Source organism: Setaria italica, chromosome IV (genome assembly GCF_000263155.2).
Source record: "Setaria italica strain Yugu1 chromosome IV, Setaria_italica_v2.0, whole genome shotgun sequence".
Lineage (NCBI taxonomy): Eukaryota > Viridiplantae > Streptophyta > Magnoliopsida > Poales > Poaceae > Setaria > Setaria italica.
Window position 1 is genome coordinate 4,142,714 of NC_028453.1, and position 22,951 is coordinate 4,165,664.

At 45.1% G+C, this 22,951-nt stretch overlaps 4 protein-coding genes across 4 annotated transcripts; 2 read left to right on the forward strand and 2 right to left on the reverse strand.

Annotated features, from left to right (window-relative positions):
* The first annotated feature begins 500 nt into the window (after positions 1-500).
* On the forward strand, positions 501-2,706 carry LOC101759474. The gene is made up of 3 exons (XM_004966631.2): positions 501-1,412; positions 1,487-1,941; positions 2,039-2,706. Exons 1-3 carry the CDS (start codon positions 539-541, stop codon positions 2,357-2,359), a joined length of 1,650 nt encoding a protein of 549 aa, XP_004966688.1. The 5' UTR covers positions 501-538; the 3' UTR covers positions 2,360-2,706.
* A 7,103-nt stretch (positions 2,707-9,809) lies between these two features.
* Positions 9,810-12,729, forward strand: LOC101769335 (vesicle-associated membrane protein 711). The gene is made up of 4 exons (XM_004964660.3): positions 9,810-10,151; positions 10,888-11,078; positions 11,370-11,533; positions 12,326-12,729. Exons 1-4 carry the CDS (start codon positions 9,932-9,934, stop codon positions 12,414-12,416), a joined length of 666 nt encoding a protein of 221 aa, XP_004964717.1. The 5' UTR covers positions 9,810-9,931; the 3' UTR covers positions 12,417-12,729.
* A 781-nt stretch (positions 12,730-13,510) lies between these two features.
* On the reverse strand, positions 13,511-18,372 carry LOC101769737. Its single transcript, XM_004964661.2, has 3 exons — positions 16,882-18,372; positions 16,521-16,634; positions 13,511-16,448 (listed from the first exon to the last, which is right to left on the reverse strand). Exons 1-3 carry the CDS (start codon positions 17,182-17,184, stop codon positions 14,007-14,009), a joined length of 2,859 nt encoding a protein of 952 aa, XP_004964718.2. The 5' UTR covers positions 17,185-18,372; the 3' UTR covers positions 13,511-14,006.
* Positions 18,373-19,213: 841 nt separating this feature from the next.
* LOC101770147 lies at positions 19,214-22,889 on the reverse strand. The gene is made up of 4 exons (XM_004964662.3): positions 22,444-22,889; positions 21,101-21,386; positions 20,780-20,896; positions 19,214-20,683 (listed from the first exon to the last, which is right to left on the reverse strand). The coding sequence occupies exons 1-4, from the start codon at positions 22,806-22,808 to the stop codon at positions 19,589-19,591; spliced, it is 1,863 nt and encodes a 620-aa protein (XP_004964719.1). The 5' UTR covers positions 22,809-22,889; the 3' UTR covers positions 19,214-19,588.
* Between the last annotated feature and the right edge of the window lie 62 nt (positions 22,890-22,951).

Below are 22,951 nucleotides of genomic sequence, written 5' to 3' on the forward strand. Positions count from 1 at the left end.
GATATTTCTCCACTCAACTTCCGTCGCAGGCAGAACTTTAGTCACTAGAACCTAAGGGGTCATGACTAAAGGGGACTAAAATAGTCCCTAAAGTAACTAAGGGGGTGTTTGGATACTAGGAGCTAAACTTTAACCCTATCACATCGCCATGTTCGGATGCTAATTAGGAGGACCAAGTATGAGCTAATCATAAACTAATAGTAGAACCCCTAGGCTAAATTGCGAGACAAATCTATTAAGCCTAATTAATCCATCATTAGCGAATGGTTACTATAGCACCACATTATCAAATCATGAACTAATTAGACTTAATAGATTCGTCTTACGATTTAACCTACCGGTTGTGCATTTAGTCTTAGGTCTAGCAAAGAAAGCGCCTAGAGAATCCAAGAGGCAACAGGACCAGGGAGGGAGTCCAGACGAGTAGTCCTCAATCGTCACCGGCTTCTCTTCTACCGGCTGCTGCCGCCCGCTGCCTCCCTACTCGAGCTCACTCATGCTTCTGCTGTTCTGCGCCACACCAAGACACAGGTGCGCGATGCCTTCCTCTCCTTCGTCGTCGTCCTCCTCGTCCTCCCTCTACATCATCGGCGCCTCCTTGCCCCTCCGTGTCGATCCCATCCGCGCGCGCGCCCCGGACGCCGCCCTCGACGGCGGCGACACCGACGACGACGCCAGCGGCGGCGGCGCGCTCTCGAGGCCCGTGGCCGAGCGCTTCGCGTCCTCCTTCAGGACCCAGGAGTCCCTCGACGCCCTGTGCAGGAAGTACGGCGTCCCGGGGGAGTTCTCGGCGATCCTCCCCGCCGGCCACCACCGCGCGTGCTCGCCGCCGCCCCCGGGGGCCGTGTGCGTGTACGCGCACGCGCTGGAGGCCGGGATGCGCGTCCCGCTCCACGGCTTCTTCTGCGAGGCGCTCGCACACTTCGGCGTCGCGCCGAGCCAGGTCGCTCCCAACGGGTGGCGCGTCATGGCCGCCTTCGTCGTCCTCTCCCACTTCGCCGGCGTGCCGCCGTCGCTCGCGGTGTTCCGGCACTTCTTCTCGCTGTGCGCGCACAAGCTCAGGGGGTGGTACTGGTTCCGGGGCAAGGACTCCGCCGGCACGCTCTTCAAGGGATTGCCTCTTTCCCTGAAGGGGTGGAAGGAGGAGTTCTTCTTCCTCAGGTCGCCGACGCCGTGGCCGTGCCCCGTGAAGTGGGGCGAGCCGTCGAAGAACTCCACCGCCGAGCCGGTGCTTACCAGAGAGGAGAAGACCGTGGCTGACAAGCTGCTGCGTGCTCACGGCGCGGCGGTCGATCTCAAGACGTATCTTTCCGAGAGCAATCTTGCCGCTGCAATGATCACTGGCTCACGGCCGCCGCCGCCGGCGGCGGCGGCGCCTTCTCCTCGTACTGCTAGTGCTAGTAGTGCTAAAGGTAAAACTCGAGCACTCCATGACGTGTGTTCGGTAACAGGCACTCCATGGCTTAGTGTTGTGGATACGTTCCAGGGATGGATCCATCGGTGTACGACATGATGATGAGTCTGCGGGCGGCGAAGGCGGCGCAGGCGTCGGGGGAGAAGGTGACCGTGAAGAGCGAGCCCGGCAGCGACACGCCGTTGTCCGGGAAGAAGAGGAAGCTGGCGGAGGACGCCACGAAGCAGGGGCCGTCTCGCCATGAGCCGGGCACGCCGCTTGACCATGCCCACGGCGGCTCGTTGTCCGGCACGCCTTCCCCGGCGCCGCCGGGCTTCTCCATCCAGAAGCCATCATCGAAGAGGAGCGTCCGTGAACATGATCCGGAGCCACGGCACGTGCCTGACTTACCTGACGACGGCGACACCGCCGGCTGGGAGGCCGCACGGCAGATGCTGCAGAGCATCGTCGCGCCGTCGCGGGAGCAGGCGTTCTCGGCGGCGAGGCCCTCCGATGTCATCCAATCAAGCTACGTCACAATGCTCCAGGTTCGTACAATACCGACTCGCTGCTCGTTTCCCCAAATCGTATCCCGTTCTAAGTTTGGTTGCTTTGTGATCGTGGGCAACCGGCGACGCGCGGCAGGCGGCGAACTGCGTGTCGTTCTCGCTGGGCTACGCGCTGGAGCTCGAGGAGAAGCTGGCGGCGCGGGAGCGCGAGGCGGAGGCGCTGCGGCGGGAGCTGGCGCAGGCGAAGGCGAAGGCCGAGCACGCCGAGGCGGAGAAGGCGAGCGCAGAGGAGGCGAGGAGCGCCGGGGCGGCGGAGCACGTGCTCCGGCTGGCCGAGCACGCGCTGGCCGGGTACGAGCGCGGCATGGAGGACATGAAGCGCGCCGCGCTGCGCCGGTACCCGCACCTCGACCCGGAGCAGCTCGTCGTGCCGCCAGACGGCGGCGGACCGCGGTAGCGCGTGGCGTCGGGTTGATGCCACCGGCGTGAAACCCTCTACTGATGTTCTTTTGCGAGGTGCTGTCAAGTGTCAACAATGCTCAGGTCGGATGGTTTTTTCGGCGTGCCGTTCGCTAATCCGTAACAATGCGCGCATGGGTAGATTAGATGGATCAGATGTTATCTAGGCAAAACATTGCAGCAGTGATCGGACCATATATTTTGGCTAATCTTAGTGGACTCCTATGTAGTGGCATTCTTTTTCATCGAATCCTGGATCTTACTCCTCGCTTTTCGAAGTTCGCTAGGTATCCTCAAGTCTAGTTTAACACTAATGCAAACGCATTACTCCATGAGTTCAATGGATTATGGCAAAACATTTTAGGATGATTGTATTTTTGTTTCATTGTGTTTCCTCGGTTGACGAATGCCCATCGTTTGGACCTGCTCCTCTGCAGTAGCTGTGACAGGTGGACCCGGTCCCACATGTCGGTTACCCAACGGCACTACTGAGGAACTGCTTCCATCATTTGAGCATGTGTTCCCTGCACTTCTCAGTCTCGGTATCCAAATATTATCATTGTTGATTTATATCACATATTTTGTTTGTATCATATCTTATAATCAAAGATATTTTAAATATAACTTATCATTTCGTATATTTGCAACGGTCAAACTTCAAAAGAAAAAGTTAGAGATGATAAATATTTCGAATCAAAGAGAGTGTCTTGCAACACCAACATCCGCCGAGCTCGCCACCATCGTGTGGATCTATCACGGTGCGGCTTTGCCCCGGCTCATGGCCAAAACCCGAACCCTCTCTCAACATCTTCAGTGGGGCGGCATCAATATCTACTGTAGTACACGGGGGATGAAAAAAAATTAAGATCACGCGTGGCATTGTGTAAATAAACCCGGCGAAAACCCCATCTATCTCGGAAGCGTGGCAGCGGTCGGCGAACGAGACGAGCCCGAGCAGGATCCCGACTCGGTTCTGGTCTTCTCGAAGCAAAGCAACGGCCGCCCCCGTCACCGCCGAGCCAAACCCCAACGTATATTTTTTGCATTTTAGCTTCTTTTTCATAAGTATTTTACTTATGGACCCCAAACGAAAAGATTTTCTAAAATGAACCCTTTGTACGGCGCCGTGTCAATTGGCGTCATAAATACACGGTACGGCGCCATGTCAATTGACGCTGTCGTTAGCCACGCTGGCACCTATGTGGCGATACTACAAGTACGACGTGCATAGGCAGCATAGCTGCCACGGTGCCGCTGCCTCTGGCGCCGTTTCCTAGAGACCAGGTGCTGCTGTGAGGATCAAAAACACATGTCGTGTAACCTCTTTTTACCTTTTGTTTTAAATATATAATGAACTTCAACTTTCTCCAAACTTGATATATGTGTTGCATGATGTGTGTGTGTATATTCCATTTTGAACATTTGGGCAACAACATATATCGTGGTATACAATTTATTCATTTTCAAAAATGGCTATGCGTCACTTCACCTTAGTCAAGACGCTAGGATCGGGCATGTTCGCTTCAGCTTATTCAACCGGCTTATCAGCCACCAAACAGTATTTTTCTCTCACAATAAATCAGCCGTTTCAGCTTTTCAGCCGGCTTATAAGCTAAAGCGAACAGCCCTCCCTTAGCCAAGCCAGAATTCCAAAGGAGAGGCCCTAGATTCGTCACATGCATTGCATGCTGAATGCTAATATGAAGTAACGAGCCAACGACAAGAAGCTTGGTGAAAATACGTGGTAATGCACTAATGCATGCAGTTGCTGTGTTCTAGTAGTATAGGCAGTTAAGCTTGAAGCAGATGACTTAGTGCAAATTAATCCAAGCATTAGTGTGATCTTATCTTGGTCTTTACTGGAAATTCGTTAGGGGTTAGCTGGCAGACTGATTCGTACTCAAGTTTTACCAAGGAGAATTCGGTTGCTCCTTTTTCTGAGTAGGATTTTATTTTTTAGAAGTCGTGAATTTTATAACTTTAGGGATCTTCACAGACTCCTGGTCGCATGAAGAGGTGGCCGAAATGATTTCAGCAGTACAAGGTCGCAGGCCCCTAGCACCCTTCTATGCCTTGTCGTGTTGTTTCTGACATTGGTATACGGATACCATCCGATTCTTACGTACATGTAGACTACTAGGACGGCCGGTGCGCTACGCCGCGCCTGTAAATGTAGCACGGCTGTTCTGCGTGGATGCGCTGTTGTCTGTCGTTGCAATTTCAAAAATTCAGTATGCTGTAGAGATCTGAGTAAGCATGGAGACATTTCGTTGTTATTAAAGAAACATACCAAAATATTGGTGGCACATTCCATAAATTCATATAAGTCATAACCCTGCCAGTACAGTGCTAAAAAAGGAACCTTTAGACAGGCTAGTGTGGAAATAGCTGTGTTTGTTTCACAACCAAAATATAAGTGTCTGACACATGAATATGAAATTCTAAACATAGCCATTGCATCGGCGTCCAAGTCATGGATGACCCGTGTAAATTGTACCTTTCCTGCAAGCAATGAATCAAAGTAAATCCAGAGAATGTAAATTTGGCAAAACCGTCATCAAACAACTAAGAACAGTGACACGATCAAGCGGTCAGTTTCTGAGGCTCTGGTCCAAATGAGCTGCTCAAAATGTAAAATAGAGAAGAGAGAGCAAACTTTAACCATTTGCACGAATAGATGCCACGGAATGCAGATTTGACAAAGAAAATGTACCTAATGACCAACAGATCTGAGCTGAGTAAGTGATGGCAAGTAAAACGGACCCTTACTAGCCTGTTGATTGCAAATGTGAATTTTAGCACAACAATAAAAAGTGTCAACTTGGCTCTTGGAAAGCACATAAGAAGCACATTTTCGCAAACTAATAAGAACACTTTCGTTTCGTGACGGTATAAATTGCAAGTGATAAGGTCAGATCCATCAAAAAGGTTGAGCAAGGAGTATATGATATGGTAAGACCAACATATCCAAAATTATATGTACCTGAATTGTCCTTGGCTTTAGAATATACATGTCATCTAAATTGACATCGGCAATGAGCATATAGAATGAAGTATGAGAAATAATGGGAATAAAAACTAAGGATACCTGCAGGGATAACTTCAATAGGTGAATGAGTGACTTGGAAGGAAAATTTGTAGAGCATTTCAAAACAACATGCGTATCCAAAATCATGTGTAGCTTGGCTTGAAAATAATGTCACCTAGATTGACATGGACAATGAGGATATGCAGTATGAAAGTAATGGGAATACAAACTAAAGGCAGTTGCAGGTATGACCTCAATAGGAGAACAACTGGCTTAGAACAAAAATTTGGTCTGCAGGAACATAGAACCAAACATATTAGGCATCAAAGGAAAGTTTCAAGGAAAAAAATCTATCTTTAGTATCCGTAAAAAAGGAGGTTGAACCTGATTTAAAATTTGGTCTGCAGGAACATAGAGCCAAACATATTAGGCATCAAAGGAAAGTTTCAAGGAAAAGATCTATCTGAGGTTGAACCTGATTTTTTCCTATTATCATGATGTTTGTAGATGTACAGATTCGCATTGCTGAGGGCCCAATCTCTGCAATGAAACAAAAAAAATCAGAAGTTAGAAGCAGAATGTTCAGGTAATAAAATCAGGTAAACGAATTAGCATGATGTAACAGTCACAGTTGATGCTCGAAGCCTGATATCCAAATCATATACGCATCAGGAACAGCCCTAATCTTTTCAGCTGCAACCCCAAGCATGTTTACAGATGATAAATGGATTCACCATGATAAAGATCTGGGCACATATGCATGTTCAAGACATACGGCAGAATGGCATGTTGATCACTATCACTCTTAACACAAGACGACATAGTTTAGAAGTACAACCATATACTAAGAACTCTAGTGTCAGATGTGAATCGAAGGCCTCTTGATTATGTAGCTTCCAGTGTAACAAATAGCTATTCTAGCTTTGTCATTTGTGAGCTACAGCAGCAACTATACCTGCAGTCCCCTCTAAATCCAAGTTCTGAACAGAGCATGGCAAAGGAAACATGCAGGAGTAGATGTAGAATTATCCCTTTTACTTAAAATCTATTGTTACAAAACCTGTCCATGGTACTGTATTAGATTGCTCACCATCTTTTTGGTGGTCTAGAACAAACATAATCGAAGCAGCAACCTACCTATTAGAGCATCAGAACAACCAAATGGCTGCAGGTGTCTATTTTCATCCTGTTTTAGTTAGAGGTCTTGCCTCTAAATCTCCTAATTCGGTCACCCTCACGTAGGTAAACAATCAAGCATGCAGTTGAGCTATCAGAGCAATTGCATTGTATTTGTGATGTCAGATCCAACCTTAGGACAGGTATAAAACAAATGCAGATAATACAGTGGTTAAGAGGTTAAGAGGAGAGCCAGGGAACAGATTGGTAGAGAGGCCATGAGCTGGTGGACCGAGGAGGAAGAGGAGGAATCACCTGCAAAGCTGGGAGGCAATGATGGTGCGGAGGATCCCCGCCAGGGGGGGGGGGGGGGTGGGTGTCGAAGGAGTAGGCAAATAATCCAAGAAGTTGGTAAGCACGATCAAGCTCCCTAACTAACCCTGGCAAAATGATCAATTTCAACAGACCAAGATGCCAGGAGAACGGACCAAGGACTATTGGAGTAACCGTACGTCATGTCTGCATATCAGCATATGTACAACCCGTTGCAGGTTGTAGTTTCAGATGGGAGCAAATGATTATTGGCTGAAAGAGGGCGCGTGGTGGACAGAACGTATAGAAGGCGACAAGTGCAGAATTGTCACCTTCAGTTATATAGTCGTGTCCACTGGCAACTGCTCCAGAGGTGGCCGGTCCTGCCTCCACCTCCCTTCTCGGTCTCTCCAGTTGGCGCTTTGTTCCTTTTACCCTTCCCTTTCATTTTACCCCTTTCTTTTTTCCCTTCCTGAGAATAAGGAAGCATTGGATATAATACAAGACAAAGCAATAAAATGACAAGAAAGAAAGAGGTATTAACGTACAATATACCATTATAGATAATCACACATTAAGTGTTTTATCGCACTAGGGCTATCGCACTGTAAATGAGCACTGTACTCCTTTGAATTCCTGTGCCCTTCTGGGAGACAAAGCAAAAATTCTTATCCAATAAAGAAATAGTACAAAACAAAAACACAATATGTTCCGTGAGTACATATAATATATTCGATGTGTACAACTATTTTGTTTCATGAGTTCATATAATTTATTCCAGGTGTTGACATTTTTATTCTTTCAGGACATACAATTTGTTCGATGTGTATATATGTTTTGTTCCTTAAATTCATATAATTTGTTCAAATATGCATATCTCAGATTTTTTTAAAAATAATTAAAAAAATAGTGATAAATAAAATTCGTAAAATATTGCTACAAGGAGGGTTCAAACTCAGACTTGTCACTTGGAGTGAGTTGAACAACCACTACACCACTCAATGAGTTGTGATTAGCATGATTTAGGAAAATACTTAAATACTTTTTCCATGTTATGTCGATAGTACTAACCCCTTTCTATGTTTTTTCAATTTTCCTCCTCTATCCCTCCTACGATTTACTACGCAATTATTCTTTTTTATTTCTCATTTTTCTTTCTCTTTCGCCTTAAGTTTTCTTATTTTTATCCTTTATTTATTATTTTCCTAGACAATCGTTCAATATTTTTGTTCGCATTGTACCATTTTTTGTTTGTCATGTTTAATTTTTTATTCATAGGAAATAATAATTTGTTCGTGGTGTCCAAGTATTTAATTAATACATATGTTAAAAATATATTTTTAAAATATTATCCAAACATAGTTAAGTGGGTCTTGTTTTGAAGATCTCATCGTAATAAATATAATGTGTAACTAAAATTTAATTTGGATGTTCGGTTTAGAAGTTATGGCTTTTTAGCTTTTAGATTTGCATGCATGTGGGTCACATCATCATTTTTGTCTTTTTTCGTGCATGAATGCTCTCTCCACTAACTCTCTCCACTAACTCTTGCATGCACGGTGAATTTTCTTTCCACTAATTGATGCATGCATCGGTAAAGCGGGGAGACCCTTCACCACCACGTGATTAATTAAGTGGGCACATGCTCCTTCAAGCGCTAATTATTGGGTTGAAAGCGGCCCACTAATCTGTGCGCACATGGTGGACGGAACATATAGACGGCGACAAGTGTAGAATTGTCACCTTCGGTAATATATAATCGCGCCCACTGGCAACCACTCCAAGAGGTGGCCAGCCCACCTCCGCCTCCCTCGTCGGTCTCTCCAGGCTGAGGCTTTGTTCCTTTTATCCTTCCCTTTCATTTCATTCTTTTCTTTTTTCCCTTCCTGAGAATAATAAATAGTTAGATATAATACAAGACAAAGCAATAAAACAACAAGAAAGGAAGATGTATCAACATGCCGCAAACCATTAGAGATAATCACGCATTAGCTGTTATACCATACCAGGGCTATCACATTATAAATGGGCACTGTACTTCTTGTTTGAATTCTTGTGCACTTTTGGGAGACAACCCAAAAGCAAAAATATCCTATCCAATAGAGAAATAGTACAAACAAAAAAATTGTTTCGTGAGTACATATAATATGTTCGATGTGTGCAACTATTTTGTTCCGTGGGTTTGTATAATTTATTCTAGGTGTGACCTTTTTGTTCTTTTAAGTACATACCATTTGTTTGATGTGTACATTTGTTTTATTCCTTAAATTCGTATAATTTGTTCAGATGTACATATCTTAAATTTTTTGAAAATGATTAAAAAATGTTCAGATGTACATAATTTGTTTCTTGAATTCGTATAATTTGTTCAAATGTACATACTAATTATTGCATATGTATCGGTAAAACGGGAAGGTCCTTCACCACCACGTGATTAATTAAGTGGGTACATGCTCCTTCAACCGATAATTATTGGGCTGAAAGCGGCCCGCTAATCCGTGCGCGCGCATGGTGGATGGAAGAAGGCAACAAATGTAGAATTGTCACCTTCGATGATATATAATCGCGCCCATGTGCTTTGGCACCATATATACATATACGACGCCGTGTGCTTTGGTGTCGTGCCCTGCCACGTAGGCGTCAATGTGTAAATATACGACCCCAAAGAGTATGACGCCGTGATGAGTACCGTTGGCGCCACGGTATTTAACACCGTAGGAAAGGGTCCATGTTTGCAATTCAAACTGTCAGGAGTCTATATGTAAAAAAGTTTTACATAAAGGGCTAAATTGCAAAAAGTCTACAACCCCAACCGGCCAACCAACGAACCCACCCAGCCGCCGCGCCCAAACACAACAGCTCACCTGTACACGCACGCGCCGGCCTGGCCCCACCGCCAATTAAACATGGGGATCCCGCTCCCGACCCCACCCAATAGGCACCCAGCCAGCCAGCTCGGCGTGTCCTCCGTCTCCATCTCGGCCCAGCCGAGCCCAACCTGTCCCGCCCCCGCGTGCTCTCCCCTTTTCCTCCTCCTCCCCCCTCCTCTCCCCCCCCGGAGAGTCCACACGGCAGAGGAGGCCACCTGACCCGGGGGAGGAGGGAGCGCCGGAGATGGCGATCCTGTACGCGCTCGTGGCGCGCGGCACGGTGGTGCTGGCGGAGCACAGCGCCGCGGCCACCAACGCGGGCGCCGTCGCGCGCCAGGTCCTCGAGCGCCTCCCCGACGGCGGCGCCGACAGCCACGTCTCCTACACGCAGGACCGCTACGTCTTCCACGCCAAGCGCACCGACGGCATCACCGCGCTATGCATGGCCGACGACGCCGCCGGGAGTAAGCGCCTCCCACCCCTCCTAGTACCGTGTCTCTCTCTCCTAGCATCGATCGCGCGCGAGGCTGTTTCGAACTCGAATTGGGATCCGCCGTCCGCGGGTTGGCTGTGGGATCACGTGGTCGGACGCCATAGGCGGAGATCCGGGGGGAGTAATTCGGGGTTTTGTCGTCACGCGTGCCCATCTGTTGTGTTTACTAGCAAGGGCAGGGTGACCTCAGGGGATTGGTAGATCGGGACAAACTGACTGACGAGTTGCGATTGGGTTCAGCTATAGCCAGCCAAATGGCGTCCGAGAACGGATGGTCAGGGGCATAATTTCAGCATTTTTTGGGGGGAGTTCGTCAGGGTTGGCTGCTCTAGTTTTGCTTTGCAGCTGTTGACTTTGGGATCAGACTCATTCGTTGTTGAAAAGGTGCTAGTTATTATACTAAGTAGTAATTCTAATTATAGCTGGTTCTCGTCTCCAAATACATTCAAACTAAACCGTTGTTCTTTGTTGGTCAAATCAAGGGCAAATTTTGGTCTGCTTGTTGTGTCTGGATGGCATCTCTTCCCATTGACTGTTTGCGTTGCAATATGGCGTTCAATATCTGATTTGTACTACTAGCTGCATCTTTTGCATTAGGTATCTACAGGCATTTTGTGCCAGGAGTTTCATATTGCCATGGCCAGCTACATGCCTCTGTTGAGAATGCTTAGCAATAGCTTATTAGTGTTTTTTACATTCTGCTGCAGGACGGATTCCCTTTGCATTTTTGGAAGATATTCACGGAAGATTTGTAAAGGCATATGGCCGTGCTGCACTGACAGCTCTTGCTTATGCAATGAATGATGAATTCTCAAGGGTCCTTAGCCAACAAATGGACTACTATTCAAATGACCCTAATGCCGATAGAATAAATCGCATGCGAGGTGAAATCAATCAGGTAATGCACTCTTTTATTTTCAGTTTTTTTGTCTGTGAAGACTCTCATTTATTGAAGAAAATATTTTCTGAAACCTAACATCAAATGTAATTTGTGGTCGCTGATTTTATAGACCAGAAGTGGAAAATGCTGATGCATAAAGTGCTTGAACTGCCATTGTGGAACTGCTTGTTGTTTCCAGATACACGTTTTAAACCAAACCATAAACAGATTTCTTGTTGACCTAGCATGTTGCCAAGAAAGGTTCTAACAGTTCAAAATAGATATTTAATGTTCATTATTTTCTTGCAGGTCCGTAGTGTTATGATTGATAACATCGACAAGGTCCTTGAAAGAGGTGATCGTTTGGAGCTGCTGGTTGACAAGACCGCAAATATGCAAGGAAATACCGTACGGTTCAAAAGACAAGCTCGGCGCTTCAGAAACACTGTTTGGTGGAGAAACGTCAAACTCACGTATGTGATATTCTGACTAAATCATGCTATCATATTCTTGCATATTGATTTTTTTTCCCTTTCCTTTTTGCCTCATGAATGCTATACGTGGTTCTGGTTCTTGAGCTTCCCACTGAATTTTTTCACCCTCCATGGACTAGCTTAATTGTGCTTCTTAATGCCCATCTCAGCTGCAGTTTTGTTAAAAAAAATAAATACACTAAGCAGTTCCCAGCATGATCTAATGGAGTTGATTTGAATGCAAATTTATGGATAATGGTATTATATTGTGTTATGTGCAAAACAAATAGTGGCCCCATATAGGACAGTACTCAGGGTTTTCATTTGTTTCAAAAGATTGCATCTACTGTTGGATTGGATCTGTCATAGTAGTATGAGTAAGAGTTATTGACACATAAGATTATCTTCTGTCTAAAGCAAACAGAAAAATTACATCAATGGTGTCGATAAAAGGTGGAATGAAATAAAGTAGTTTTTTTTAATTGATAAGATGCCACATGATAAAAAGTGGATACACTAGTTGCACAGAATTTTGATTTGTACTTTGGGGCGGCTTGTTGACTGTATGCTCTAATCAATCCTTAGCTTTTAGTGCTGTATGCATGTAGCCATGTACTCGATGACATTCACTCCTTTTTTTTTTGTGGCAAGCATCTTTCAGCATAACCTTCCACTTTTGAACAATGATTATGTGTGAAAGTCTTAGACTCTTAATATGATGCTATGATGTTTCCTTGACTGCTATTTGAGCTTTTGGCGGGCAATAAACTTATTCTATCTCTGTTTCTGCAGGGCTGCGTTGATACTTCTCCTTCTGGTAATCATATATGTCGTTCTTGTCTTCGTGTGCCATGGTTTCACCTTACCAACTTGTATACGGTAGGGTGCGGTCTGCACATTCTGTCCTGCGGCGTGCCTGTTTGTGTGATTATTTCCCCATTCCTGGGGAGCAGCTATCGCAGTGCCTTTGCAACTGGTTTTGGCGTAGAGGAAAGCTACGGATTATGGTGTAATTGTGATGTCGTTGATTGTGAAAAACTCAATTAAAGATGTAAACTTCGCATAAGACTGCATCTCGCGGGGTCGTGCTAGTTCTGCGTGCTTGGGTCCTGTTTATTTGAGGCTATTCTTGTGTCTGTACATGAATTCAGTTACGGCTATATTATGGCAATGCTATTATACGACTATATCAATGAGCCATGTTGTGGAATCATTTAACCTCACACGTACACTAGAACGCTGGACGAACGGAACTCCGCCATCTTGGATCACTGGTTATGTGGCATGATATGATGAAGGTTCTCGCTCCATGTTGACATGGATTGCCCACCACATTCAATCTAGCAAATCAATCTGATGCGCAGACGCGTGCCACTTGTGCAGTTGTATTACGTAGCTGTCCAAACCTTTGGTCAGCAGGGAACACAAGCGCCCAGCAGCGAAGCAGAGACAGCCGCCGACGGGTGCCGCCTTGAACCACCGGTCCACCGCCGCGTGCCCATTGCCCTGCACGGCCCGCTCCATGCATTGAAACAGTCGGCGCGAGGTCGCCGAGCCCTTCTACTGCGCAGCCTGGCTGCTTCCCGCAATCCCGATCGTCAGCCCGTGCCTTTCCACCCACACCCAGACTCCCAGAGGGGCTTGGCGGCGGGGTGCCCGCTGCTCGGTGTCCCAGCTCGGCAACTCCCGATCCCCGCAACCCCACGTTCCCGCGCCGGCACCAGGCTCCCCGCTCCCTTGCCCCGACCTGGTGCCCGCCGCGCAGCCAGGGACGAACGGACTCGTGACACGGCACCGGCGCACCGCCGATGGCACCAGATTTGGACACTGGAGCATCAATGCATCATGGGCTGCCAATCGACAACAGGACCCGGACAAAGGCGATCACGGATGGCACCACACCATCCTTCTTCGTTCTTCCCATCAGGGATCAGCATGGTCTCCTCCAAACATAACAGAAAGGGCAATCAAGCAGTAGCAGAGTTGCTTACGAGATACACATCTAGGCATCTAGCAATTACGAGATAACTCGGTTTTCACCGTCTGCAGTACAAACATAGGTCCAGAATAGTAAACAACACCTACAACACCAAACCAGGTTCACTATACTTCCTACAACGTCCGGTAGTTCGAATTTACGCTTTGCTAAGGATTATAAACACTCTAACAGACAAATGACATAATAACGAGATCTCCATAATAACCTTCTAACAACATAGGGCAGTTCACTGCGTAATTCCAATGCTCTGGTGGATAAACTCCTCTCAAGCTGCTCTGCAGAGCGACCCTCACAGTTGTTCCATCGCTTCACCAGGATCGTGCTGAAGTATGGGCGGCTCCACGTAGGCTCCCGAACCATTGGTGTTGTGATCCGCATCCTCACTACCCAGTCCAGAGGTACCAAAAGTCTCGGCAGATCCATTTGAAGGTCATTGATGAAACTTGTTCTGGACTCCAAGTTCATTCCAGAAGATCAGCAACCAGATGTCCTATCAACTGATACCCCACTCTTGCTTCCACAGCCTTCACATGAGACCGCAAAGGAGTCCAAGGAATTGGAGTTGCCTTGGAAATTTTGGTATTGCTCCTCTTTAAGCAGCACGGCTTTTCTGCATTCCTGATCATCAGTAGGTGTGCAACTGGGAATTCCGTCAGATGTGGAGGTGTTGGCAGTGCTTGTATGATCTTTAGAATCAGTCGCCAAACATAGAGTTTCATCATCTTTCTGATCAAAAGAGTTCTTATGTTCACCATCTCCATCCCCGGTACTTGTGTCCACAGTGGAATATTCCAGAACAGATGAAGTATCACCACAGCAGCTGCGGCAATGATCGATGAGAGGGAGCATAACAGTATCTTGATGACCAGTAGACAGATGCTCCAAAGTTTCATCCAATAAGATAGTCTTTTTTGCACTGTCTCCATGGAATGCTGGGAAGTTGCTAAGAGGCCCACAGTCCTCAAGAACTGTTGCAGCATCACTAGGGACTATTGCTTGAGAGCTTTTAACAAGATGGCATACCTCTTCCATATAATCAGAACCCAAACTTGTACCCTTGTTTCCACAGTCTGCATCGAACTTAGGAGACATCACTTTAGATATTTCTGGAACCAACTCTTCATCATCATGAACTACTTCAGAACAGGTCTGAATATTTGCAGTTTGTTTCTGTGGCATGGGCATTCCAGCTTCCAGATGACAAGAGGTAACAGGTATATCACTCCCATCAGAAGGCAAACTCTTGTTTTCACAATCTTCATCATGTTTTGGCAAGATATCCATGGTTTCAAATTTTCCCAGGACCAATATTTTATCACCATTAACCACTCGGTGGCAGCTCCTGATGCTTTGGGTTTCTTTCTGTTGGAGGGATGTTTCATTTTCCAAATGACCAGCAGCCACATGGCTCTGCGTTTCGTCTTCCGACGAAGTCTTCCTATCCCCAAAACTGTGGTTGCCCAACGCGTCCATGGTTTTAGAACTTTCAAGCATCAATGATGAATCACATGTGATTTCTTGAACGTATTCAAAGGAGCCTTGAAAGCTTTGTTGTTGTTCATCTTGCGGGGGCACCTTGGTTTCAAGATAGTGTCTAGCTAACTGAGTATGTGCATCATCCTTACATAAAAAAGCAATGCTCTTCTCTTTAAAGTTTTCATCAGATATTGCAAGCATATCCAAAGTGTTGGTGTCTTTAGGAACCAATGCAGTGTCACTTGGACATTCTTGATGGAAGGATGCTGTTGCTTGCCTCTTCTTCCTTCCTATTGCCTCAACATCCTCACTGTAAAAATCCTGATCCCCTCCTTCAACATATGAATCGTTAGCACACTGCTTAAAATTCATGGAAGAGGTTCTCAGATCTTCTTTAACATTAACCTCACTGCTGTCATGTTCTCCAGCAAACACTGCAGGCATGTTTAGTTCATTGTCACATGAGTCAATCGACTTTGAGCAAGGTTTCGGAACAAATGACTTTTTGCAACTGTCGTATCTGACAGGTTGTTTGTTAGATACATCCCATTTATTTCCATCCTCACAAACAAATGGCTCTAGGCACGTCTGAATTCCACTCCGCTTCCCCCCAGGACACTTGGTGGATCTTCTCCCGACAAATGAGTGATTAGATGCTGCAACTCTGTTCAGCCTATTACCTGAAGACATAACCAGCATTCTATCATTCTGACATGGAAATGGCTTGCCACGCTGTGCTTTCTTCTGTTTTTTCCTCTGAAAAAGGGGATTGAAAGACTGAGCACTCCTTGGTGGAAATGCTTCGGTCTTGGACCTTTTTCCTCTGATACAACTTTTATGTGTTTTCACTAACCGAGAAAACACACTTGTTCGCCCTTCACTGTCAGAGTGGAGCTTTGAATTTAAAACAGGAGGATAGCATCTATCTTCCTTCCTAACACAAACTTGGTGGAAAGTTGTATGGTCTTCAGAGTCACTGCTACCTTTAGATTCAGAAGAGTGGCTCTCATCTTTTAGTAACCCAAATAGATCATCAACACCTTCTAAATTATCTTCCTCCTGCGGAAGTGGTATATAGTCATCAGTAGATTGGTCATGCATCGCTTCTTGGTTGCTAGGTATCTTGACAGTGGTCGTATCTGCTCTTGTGTGCAGTGGAGATTGTGAGCTCTTGGACTTGTCCACATCAGATATGTCTGATTGTAGTCCACTGTGCACTAATGACACAGAATCAATCAATTTGTCACCCAGAGTGGAGGAGGAACATGTTTGACAGGGGCTTCTGAATGAACCACATGAACTGCTGTTTGGACTGGACTGCGCATCAGTTACTTTAACCAGAGAAGTTTCAAGCTTCCTTGGGAGATCATCTTTTAATCTTGGATTCTGACAAAGCTGCAACCTGTTCCGTGAAGAAAACAAGTGAAGAAGCTTTGCAACCTGTATAACAGTAGAACCCTGAAGTCAGTAGCTAAGCATATTGACATAACATGAGAAGACTGTGGAGCAGACCTGTTGATGTGACAAACTATAACTAAACTTGTTTCTTATGGAATAGTTCTGGACAACATCTCGAAATTCACCTTCCATCAAAGGCTTGCAAAACCAAATCCTCTTGAAACGTATCTGGATTCAGTGAAACACAACATGAACAGAATATTATGAGTCATAATATCTCAGGAAGAGCAGTATGAGATTGATTGGGAATATATAACATAAGAAAGCCATTAAATTAGTTTGAAAACGTAAATATAGGGAACCATGTGTTCCATGTGGGATATGATAACTCCATTGAAAAATTACATGGAAGCACTGGAGTAGATGACCTAAAAGACAATACTTAGTAAGTTTCAAAAGTCAAAAGTAGTCATGCCTGAGAAGGATACCGCTTTCCTGATGAGACATATGCATCAGGAATAATGTTCACAGCTCCATCTGAAGTTGCTTCAAAAACCCCATGAAGCTTACATTGCTCAATATTATATAAGAATAAAGTTGTGCCAGCTTTAACTTTCTCTACAAAATCAGCACAGGAAGGAGAGAGGCCAAAGATTTTCTTGTCAAAGCTCTCCTTCCTGGTCAGATGGTTGCACAGAAAAATTGCACCACCAAAGGCTGAACATTGCTTACTCTGCGCCTTCACCATTCCAAAATTTACTGAATTCCTTGGTAACATGTAGATTGACAATGAAAAGGGTAAGCAAATAAACAATTACAACTAAAAGACAAGATGAAAATAGAACACATGATTCCTTGGCTGCTGCAGGTATTGCATGGAAAGAACCACAATCAAAACATGAAACGACAAGGGGGGTGATACAAAATCAATCAGGTTCCGGAGTTCTTTTATCTTTCTCTTAAGCAAGCGGCACGGCATAGGCACACCATATATTTCATCGATGAAATAATTGAGAGTTCCTGATAAAGTCTCTGTGTACTGCATGCACACAATTTAATTCAAAGCATCAACTCCAGTTGAAGAGAAGACAATTTCCATGTTAACAGCAGCTATGTGCTGCTGTGCATTGAATGAGTATATGTATATGAAGAACTACAAAGCTCAAACAAGACAAAGGAACATGCAAGATTAACGATCGCATAGATCCTCTTTCCATTTCAACCTATAATTTAAAACAGAATAACTGCGTGATAAATCTTAAGAAAACCCATAAATACGCACAAGATTGGGCTTTCCTTTGCAGTTTGGGTCCATAGTCTTACACAAGAGGAGCAACTCAACCTACATTCAAAGGAATCGCAATTCCTAGAAAACTGGTAGCACTCGAAATTGAGCTGCGATTAACAGGAGCGGGTTTTTGTCGTGGGGCACGAGGGTTTAGTTGAACCTCCAACATTTTCGCAAAATAAACTTTACCCCCACCAAGGGTTCTCAGTACTCTGACTGGAATCGGGACCGATCGATCCCGCGCGCGCTGATGAAGCAGAAGAGCCTATCAAACCGCACCAGAACCACGAATGGACGGATGATCAGACCATCTACCCCCACCAGGCAGCAAAAAATTCGGCTACTAACTCATGGACTGAATAAAGCTTCGGGTTTGGCTTCCCGGCGCAGCAAAAACAACCCAAAGCAAAAGAGGAAATTCCCGCAAAAATTCATCCGAGCAAGTTAGGGTTCCTTACCACCAAGTACGAACGGAAGGAATCGATCAATGCCGTGCCCGGATGCGCCCGCCGTTCCCGCGCAAACCCAGTGTAGTAGAGGGCGCGGGAGGAGGCGGACGACGACAACTACCGCGAGCGCAGGGTTGCCCGAGGCGGCCGGCTTACTTCGGCGGCGTGGGGCGGAGTCGGCGGCGGAGTTGGAAACTGGGAACTGGGAATTGGTGGGGGCAGAAGCAGAAGAGGACGGTGGCGTGGCCGTTGGGCAGCGAGTGTCTCGAGGTCTAATGCTGGGCCGGGTATGCCTTTCCTTTTCCTTTCCCTGGTGTCCGGCCCATGAATGATACAGAATGTGTGTGAACAGTTGTTATTTTTTCTCTCAAAAAAGGACAATGTAAAATTTAATGTTAATCAGAGGTATTTTTCTCAAAAAAGTACCTAGTTTGTAAATAAATACGGATTTTCATCATTTCATTTTCTCGTGCAAGGATACAGTGGGATATTTGTTGAAAGAATTTATAATGAAATAACTCTGGCACGTGCATGTCTTGGCTGACATTAGATGTCATGGCTTTAGTGGTTCTATCACCAGTGTTATATCGTTTGTACAGTTGTACTACTGCTCGCTCTGTTCCAATTTATAAGGCGTAATATGATATGACACGATTCATTTATCTTATATTATATTATTTATAATTATAAACTTATAAGCATTGGAGATTACATTTGATTAGAAATCCAACTACATAAAATAAAAAATTGTTAGGTAAATTATTGGTCAAATATTGTAAAGTTTGAATCTTGATATGCGTGTACATCTTGTAAACAGGAACGGAGGGAGTATGTGTTAAAACTCATAACTGTCTTTGGACCAAGTTCCAACCTCCATTGCAGTATCATCTTGCATTGAGGCAACGTCAATATGTTCTGCCACTAACTAGTGGACGTACATGAACATCTGAACAACAAAACGTTCATATCTGAGCATCACAAACCACCATGGATCATATCATATCAATGTCTGGACATCATCACAAGAACAGATGAGAGTAAAGCAACAATCAATTTCACTGAAAAGAATATGCCAGGAAACAGCCTGCAAGTAAAAATTCATGCAAAAGATATCATCTTATTAGCAGAGTGCCCACAAACTCTTAGCCAACCATTAGTTAGAAGCATACTAAGATCTCCTTACAGAATTACAACTCTGAACACCGAATTAAGATCTGAATTTGATCAACTGAATGATAACAATGCGATAGCTGATACAGTCTATTTACAGCAGTCGAGCATTGTGAGGCAAAAGCAAATCAGAAACATCCTAAGATATACTACTCATAGAGTTGTCTCCAGAAATTTCTCCGAGGCAAAAAGCGTTAGTGCAACATACTGCTGTCATCAGCTCCTATATCGCTACCTGGTCACTGTTGGACTAAAAAGTGCTGTCCCTTCTACCCTCATTCCTCATCTGCGAGAAGTGTGGATGTCAACTTGATACCTGATTGAGTCACCAGCAAATCACTATTTCTGGCGCGGCTCTGGGCATGCTGATTCCTAAGACGTTCTGCAATCAGCATACTCATCTTTGTCGAAGCATCTCTCTCCTTCCTCTGAATGTCTCGGGGCAAATCACTATTTCTGGCGTGGCTCTGGGCATGCTGATTCCTAAGTTGTTCTGCAATCAGCATACTCATCTTTGTCGAAGCATCTCTCTCCTTGCTCTGAATGTCTCGGGGCGAAAAGCCAATCTGTTCCTTCCTTTCTTTTAGAACTGCTTCTCTGTTCTGTTGTAGTTCAGAAAGTGTAGGCTTGTGTGATGCTTTATCAGAAGTAACAGAAACCCCATTGCCACCAAAGCTAAATGATATCTTTTTTGCCATACTGCAAGCTCTCATTGGGGATAACACATCTGAGAGTTCATCAAGCTGGACGATTGCCTTTCGCTTGCACTCCTTGGCCTGCAACTTTGATTTGCTCTCTTTCATAATGTGCGCGATTACACTGTTTTGACCAGTTTCACTTTCAGAAATGAACCTTTGGTTTAGCACAGGTGGATGGCACCGATCATCCTCATTGTGTTTTCCATTAAATGGTTTGGGAGCTTGATTTCCACATCTGATGTTACTCTCCATGGTTGAATGGAAGTTTACAATCCCCATCAAAGTTGAGAGATTTGCATCACTGTCAGAGTTACAATCATCTAGCTCAAGTGGTATATAATCAGCATCATCTGGCTTGCTTTTTTCTAAGATATCTGGTGCCTTGAAGACCACAGGCTTATGCCAAGGGTGTAGAGGAGACTCATGTTTATGAGCAGGATGCTTACCATTGTGTTTGGCATACATGAAGGGACTATGTGGTAAAGAGATTCTGTTGTTGCAGAACATGAAAGAAGAACGACTAAAGGCGGCATTGCTATGGTTGTATGAACTGAACTCTTGACCAGTACGAGCTAGAGAGATTTTGTAATCCCGTAAAACTCTTGATTTTGGTTTTTGGTAGGGGTGAAGCCTGATCATTCTTGAAGTAAATAAGTCCACAAGATCCAAAACCTGTACATGAGAAAATCCTCGAATCAGTAGCAATTAGCAAGGAGGTTCTAATTAATGACAATAGCTGAATCACATAACAAATTAGAAACAGCAAACCTGTTGGTATGATATACCAAAGAAAGACCTTTGAGGGAGGAGACTACTTCCTTTGATGGCATCAGAAAATTCAGCTTCAGTTAGGGGCTTACAAAACCAAACTCTTCTGAAAAGAACCTGAATTTCATAGAGCAAGTATGAAAAATAAAAGAACCTTTATCGGCATGTTCACACAAGATAAACCAAAACAAAGCAACAAAAAAGACTATGAAAACACAGAAAAGATTCATAGGAAACAATGAATAACTGAGCCTGCCAAAGAACATGGACCAGTAGACTGGTAAAACCATGAGAAGAACCCAAAAGCAAAAGCATACTTACCTGAGCTGGTCGAAATTTGCATAATGAAGCACATGAATCTGGAAGAATGTTCAGTGCTCCATCTGAAGTTGCCTCAAACACTCCATAGAGTTTTCTCTCCTCATGCTCAAACAGAAAGAGAAGCATACCAGCTCTGATCTTCTTTATAAAAGTTGCAGCATAACCAGGAAGAGCAAAATGTTTCTGTTCGAAGAACTGCCGCTTAGTCTCATGATTGCAGATGATAATTGCACCACCACATACTTCAGGTTTGTTAGAGATGTCCAATTTGTGGTGCGGCAGGTCCCTTGAAAATGAAATATAAGACAATAACAGTCCATAAACACAGCATTCAGAGATGAAATACATTCAGCAAACACATACACATGCTAATAATGCTGCTGCTGTATGCTACATGTTTGTTGAAGGTATTTGATTTTTGTGCTGCAGATTCCATTAAAACGGCAGAAAAGATAATGATATCCAAAGAATGCATGCTATAGCTAACTTTTGAAGACTTAACTGAACTCACATTTACTTTAGCATTTTCAATCAGATCAAGATCTACACCCAACACTGACAGAACTAAACTAACAAATGAAAAGCACGAGATTGTTGACACGAAAAGTTGGTTAGCCTTCTCCCGCTTCCAAAAAGATACAAGTAACTTAACAATGATAACAGAAAAGGCACAAACTAGTAATGTTCTAAGAAAGCAATCAGGGACACTGAGCAGCAACTATGACTCTATGAGAATAATGGGTAATCTGCTACATAGTATCTCCAGTATAGCTGGAACCAACCATCCGGATCCAGCATTCCAAATTCCTGATAACAACAGCAAAATATACTATATAGTAGGATTCAATCCACAAGGCCCTGATTCCAGGTTTAATCTCTCTTCCATAATTGTACCAAGAAACTAAAGTAAGACATACCCAAAATCACACATATGCACCTAAAACAAGTTAACAAGGGAAAAGCAATCATGAACAAGTTTGTTTTTTCAGAACTTGTAAGACCTTTAGGGTGAGTACAAGCATTTCATTTCTATCCTACAGCCCACGACTTCCCCAAAATGTATACCAATCCAGGAGGGCACAATGTACAGCAATGATCATCCTAAACGGTTAAACCACGACACATTCACATCCACGCCGCACGAATTAACAAACAGTTAACAAGGTAAATGTCACCCACTCTTCTCCACCAAGAACAGGCAACAGATGCTTCATCAGTAAAGATTTGCACACCAAGCACAACGACACGAATCACCACGAAACCTAACTAAACACGCTCAAGAACGCGCTAGATTGATGCAAAAAAACCGAAGACAAGGCTGGGACGAGGCAATTAAGCCGTACCGAGGGCAGCGATGAAACTGAAACCCTCCTCCTCTCCCTCCCCTCCCGCTCACGCCTCCGCCTCTCGGCCTCCAGAACGGGCGGTGCCCCGCCGCGACCGGCGGCCTCTGGTGCCCCTGCATCCTCCCCTTCCGACCGATCGAGTCGCGCTCCCCCCACTTGTACCCGTCTTCCCCGACCCCGTCCGCCATCACCTCCACCTCTACTTCCGCGCCTCGCCTCCAGACTTCCCCCTTGCCTCCGGCTTCCTTCCCCACCTCCATCTTCTGGATGCGGCCACCCGCATGCCGCTCCTTCCGCCGCCACTCCTCCTCCGCCGCCGCCAAATCCGACTCCATCGCCGTCTCCTCCGGTGCGTGTCGCATTTGGTTCGGGTGCGCGCGTGTTCAAGCAAAGCGAGCCGCTTGGCAGAGTGGTGATTTCGGGAGGAGAGACTAGAGAGTGGGTGCGCGTCTTTGAGGAGAAGAATGTTTTTTTTTTTGAGAGGAGAAGAATGGCTAGTTAACTG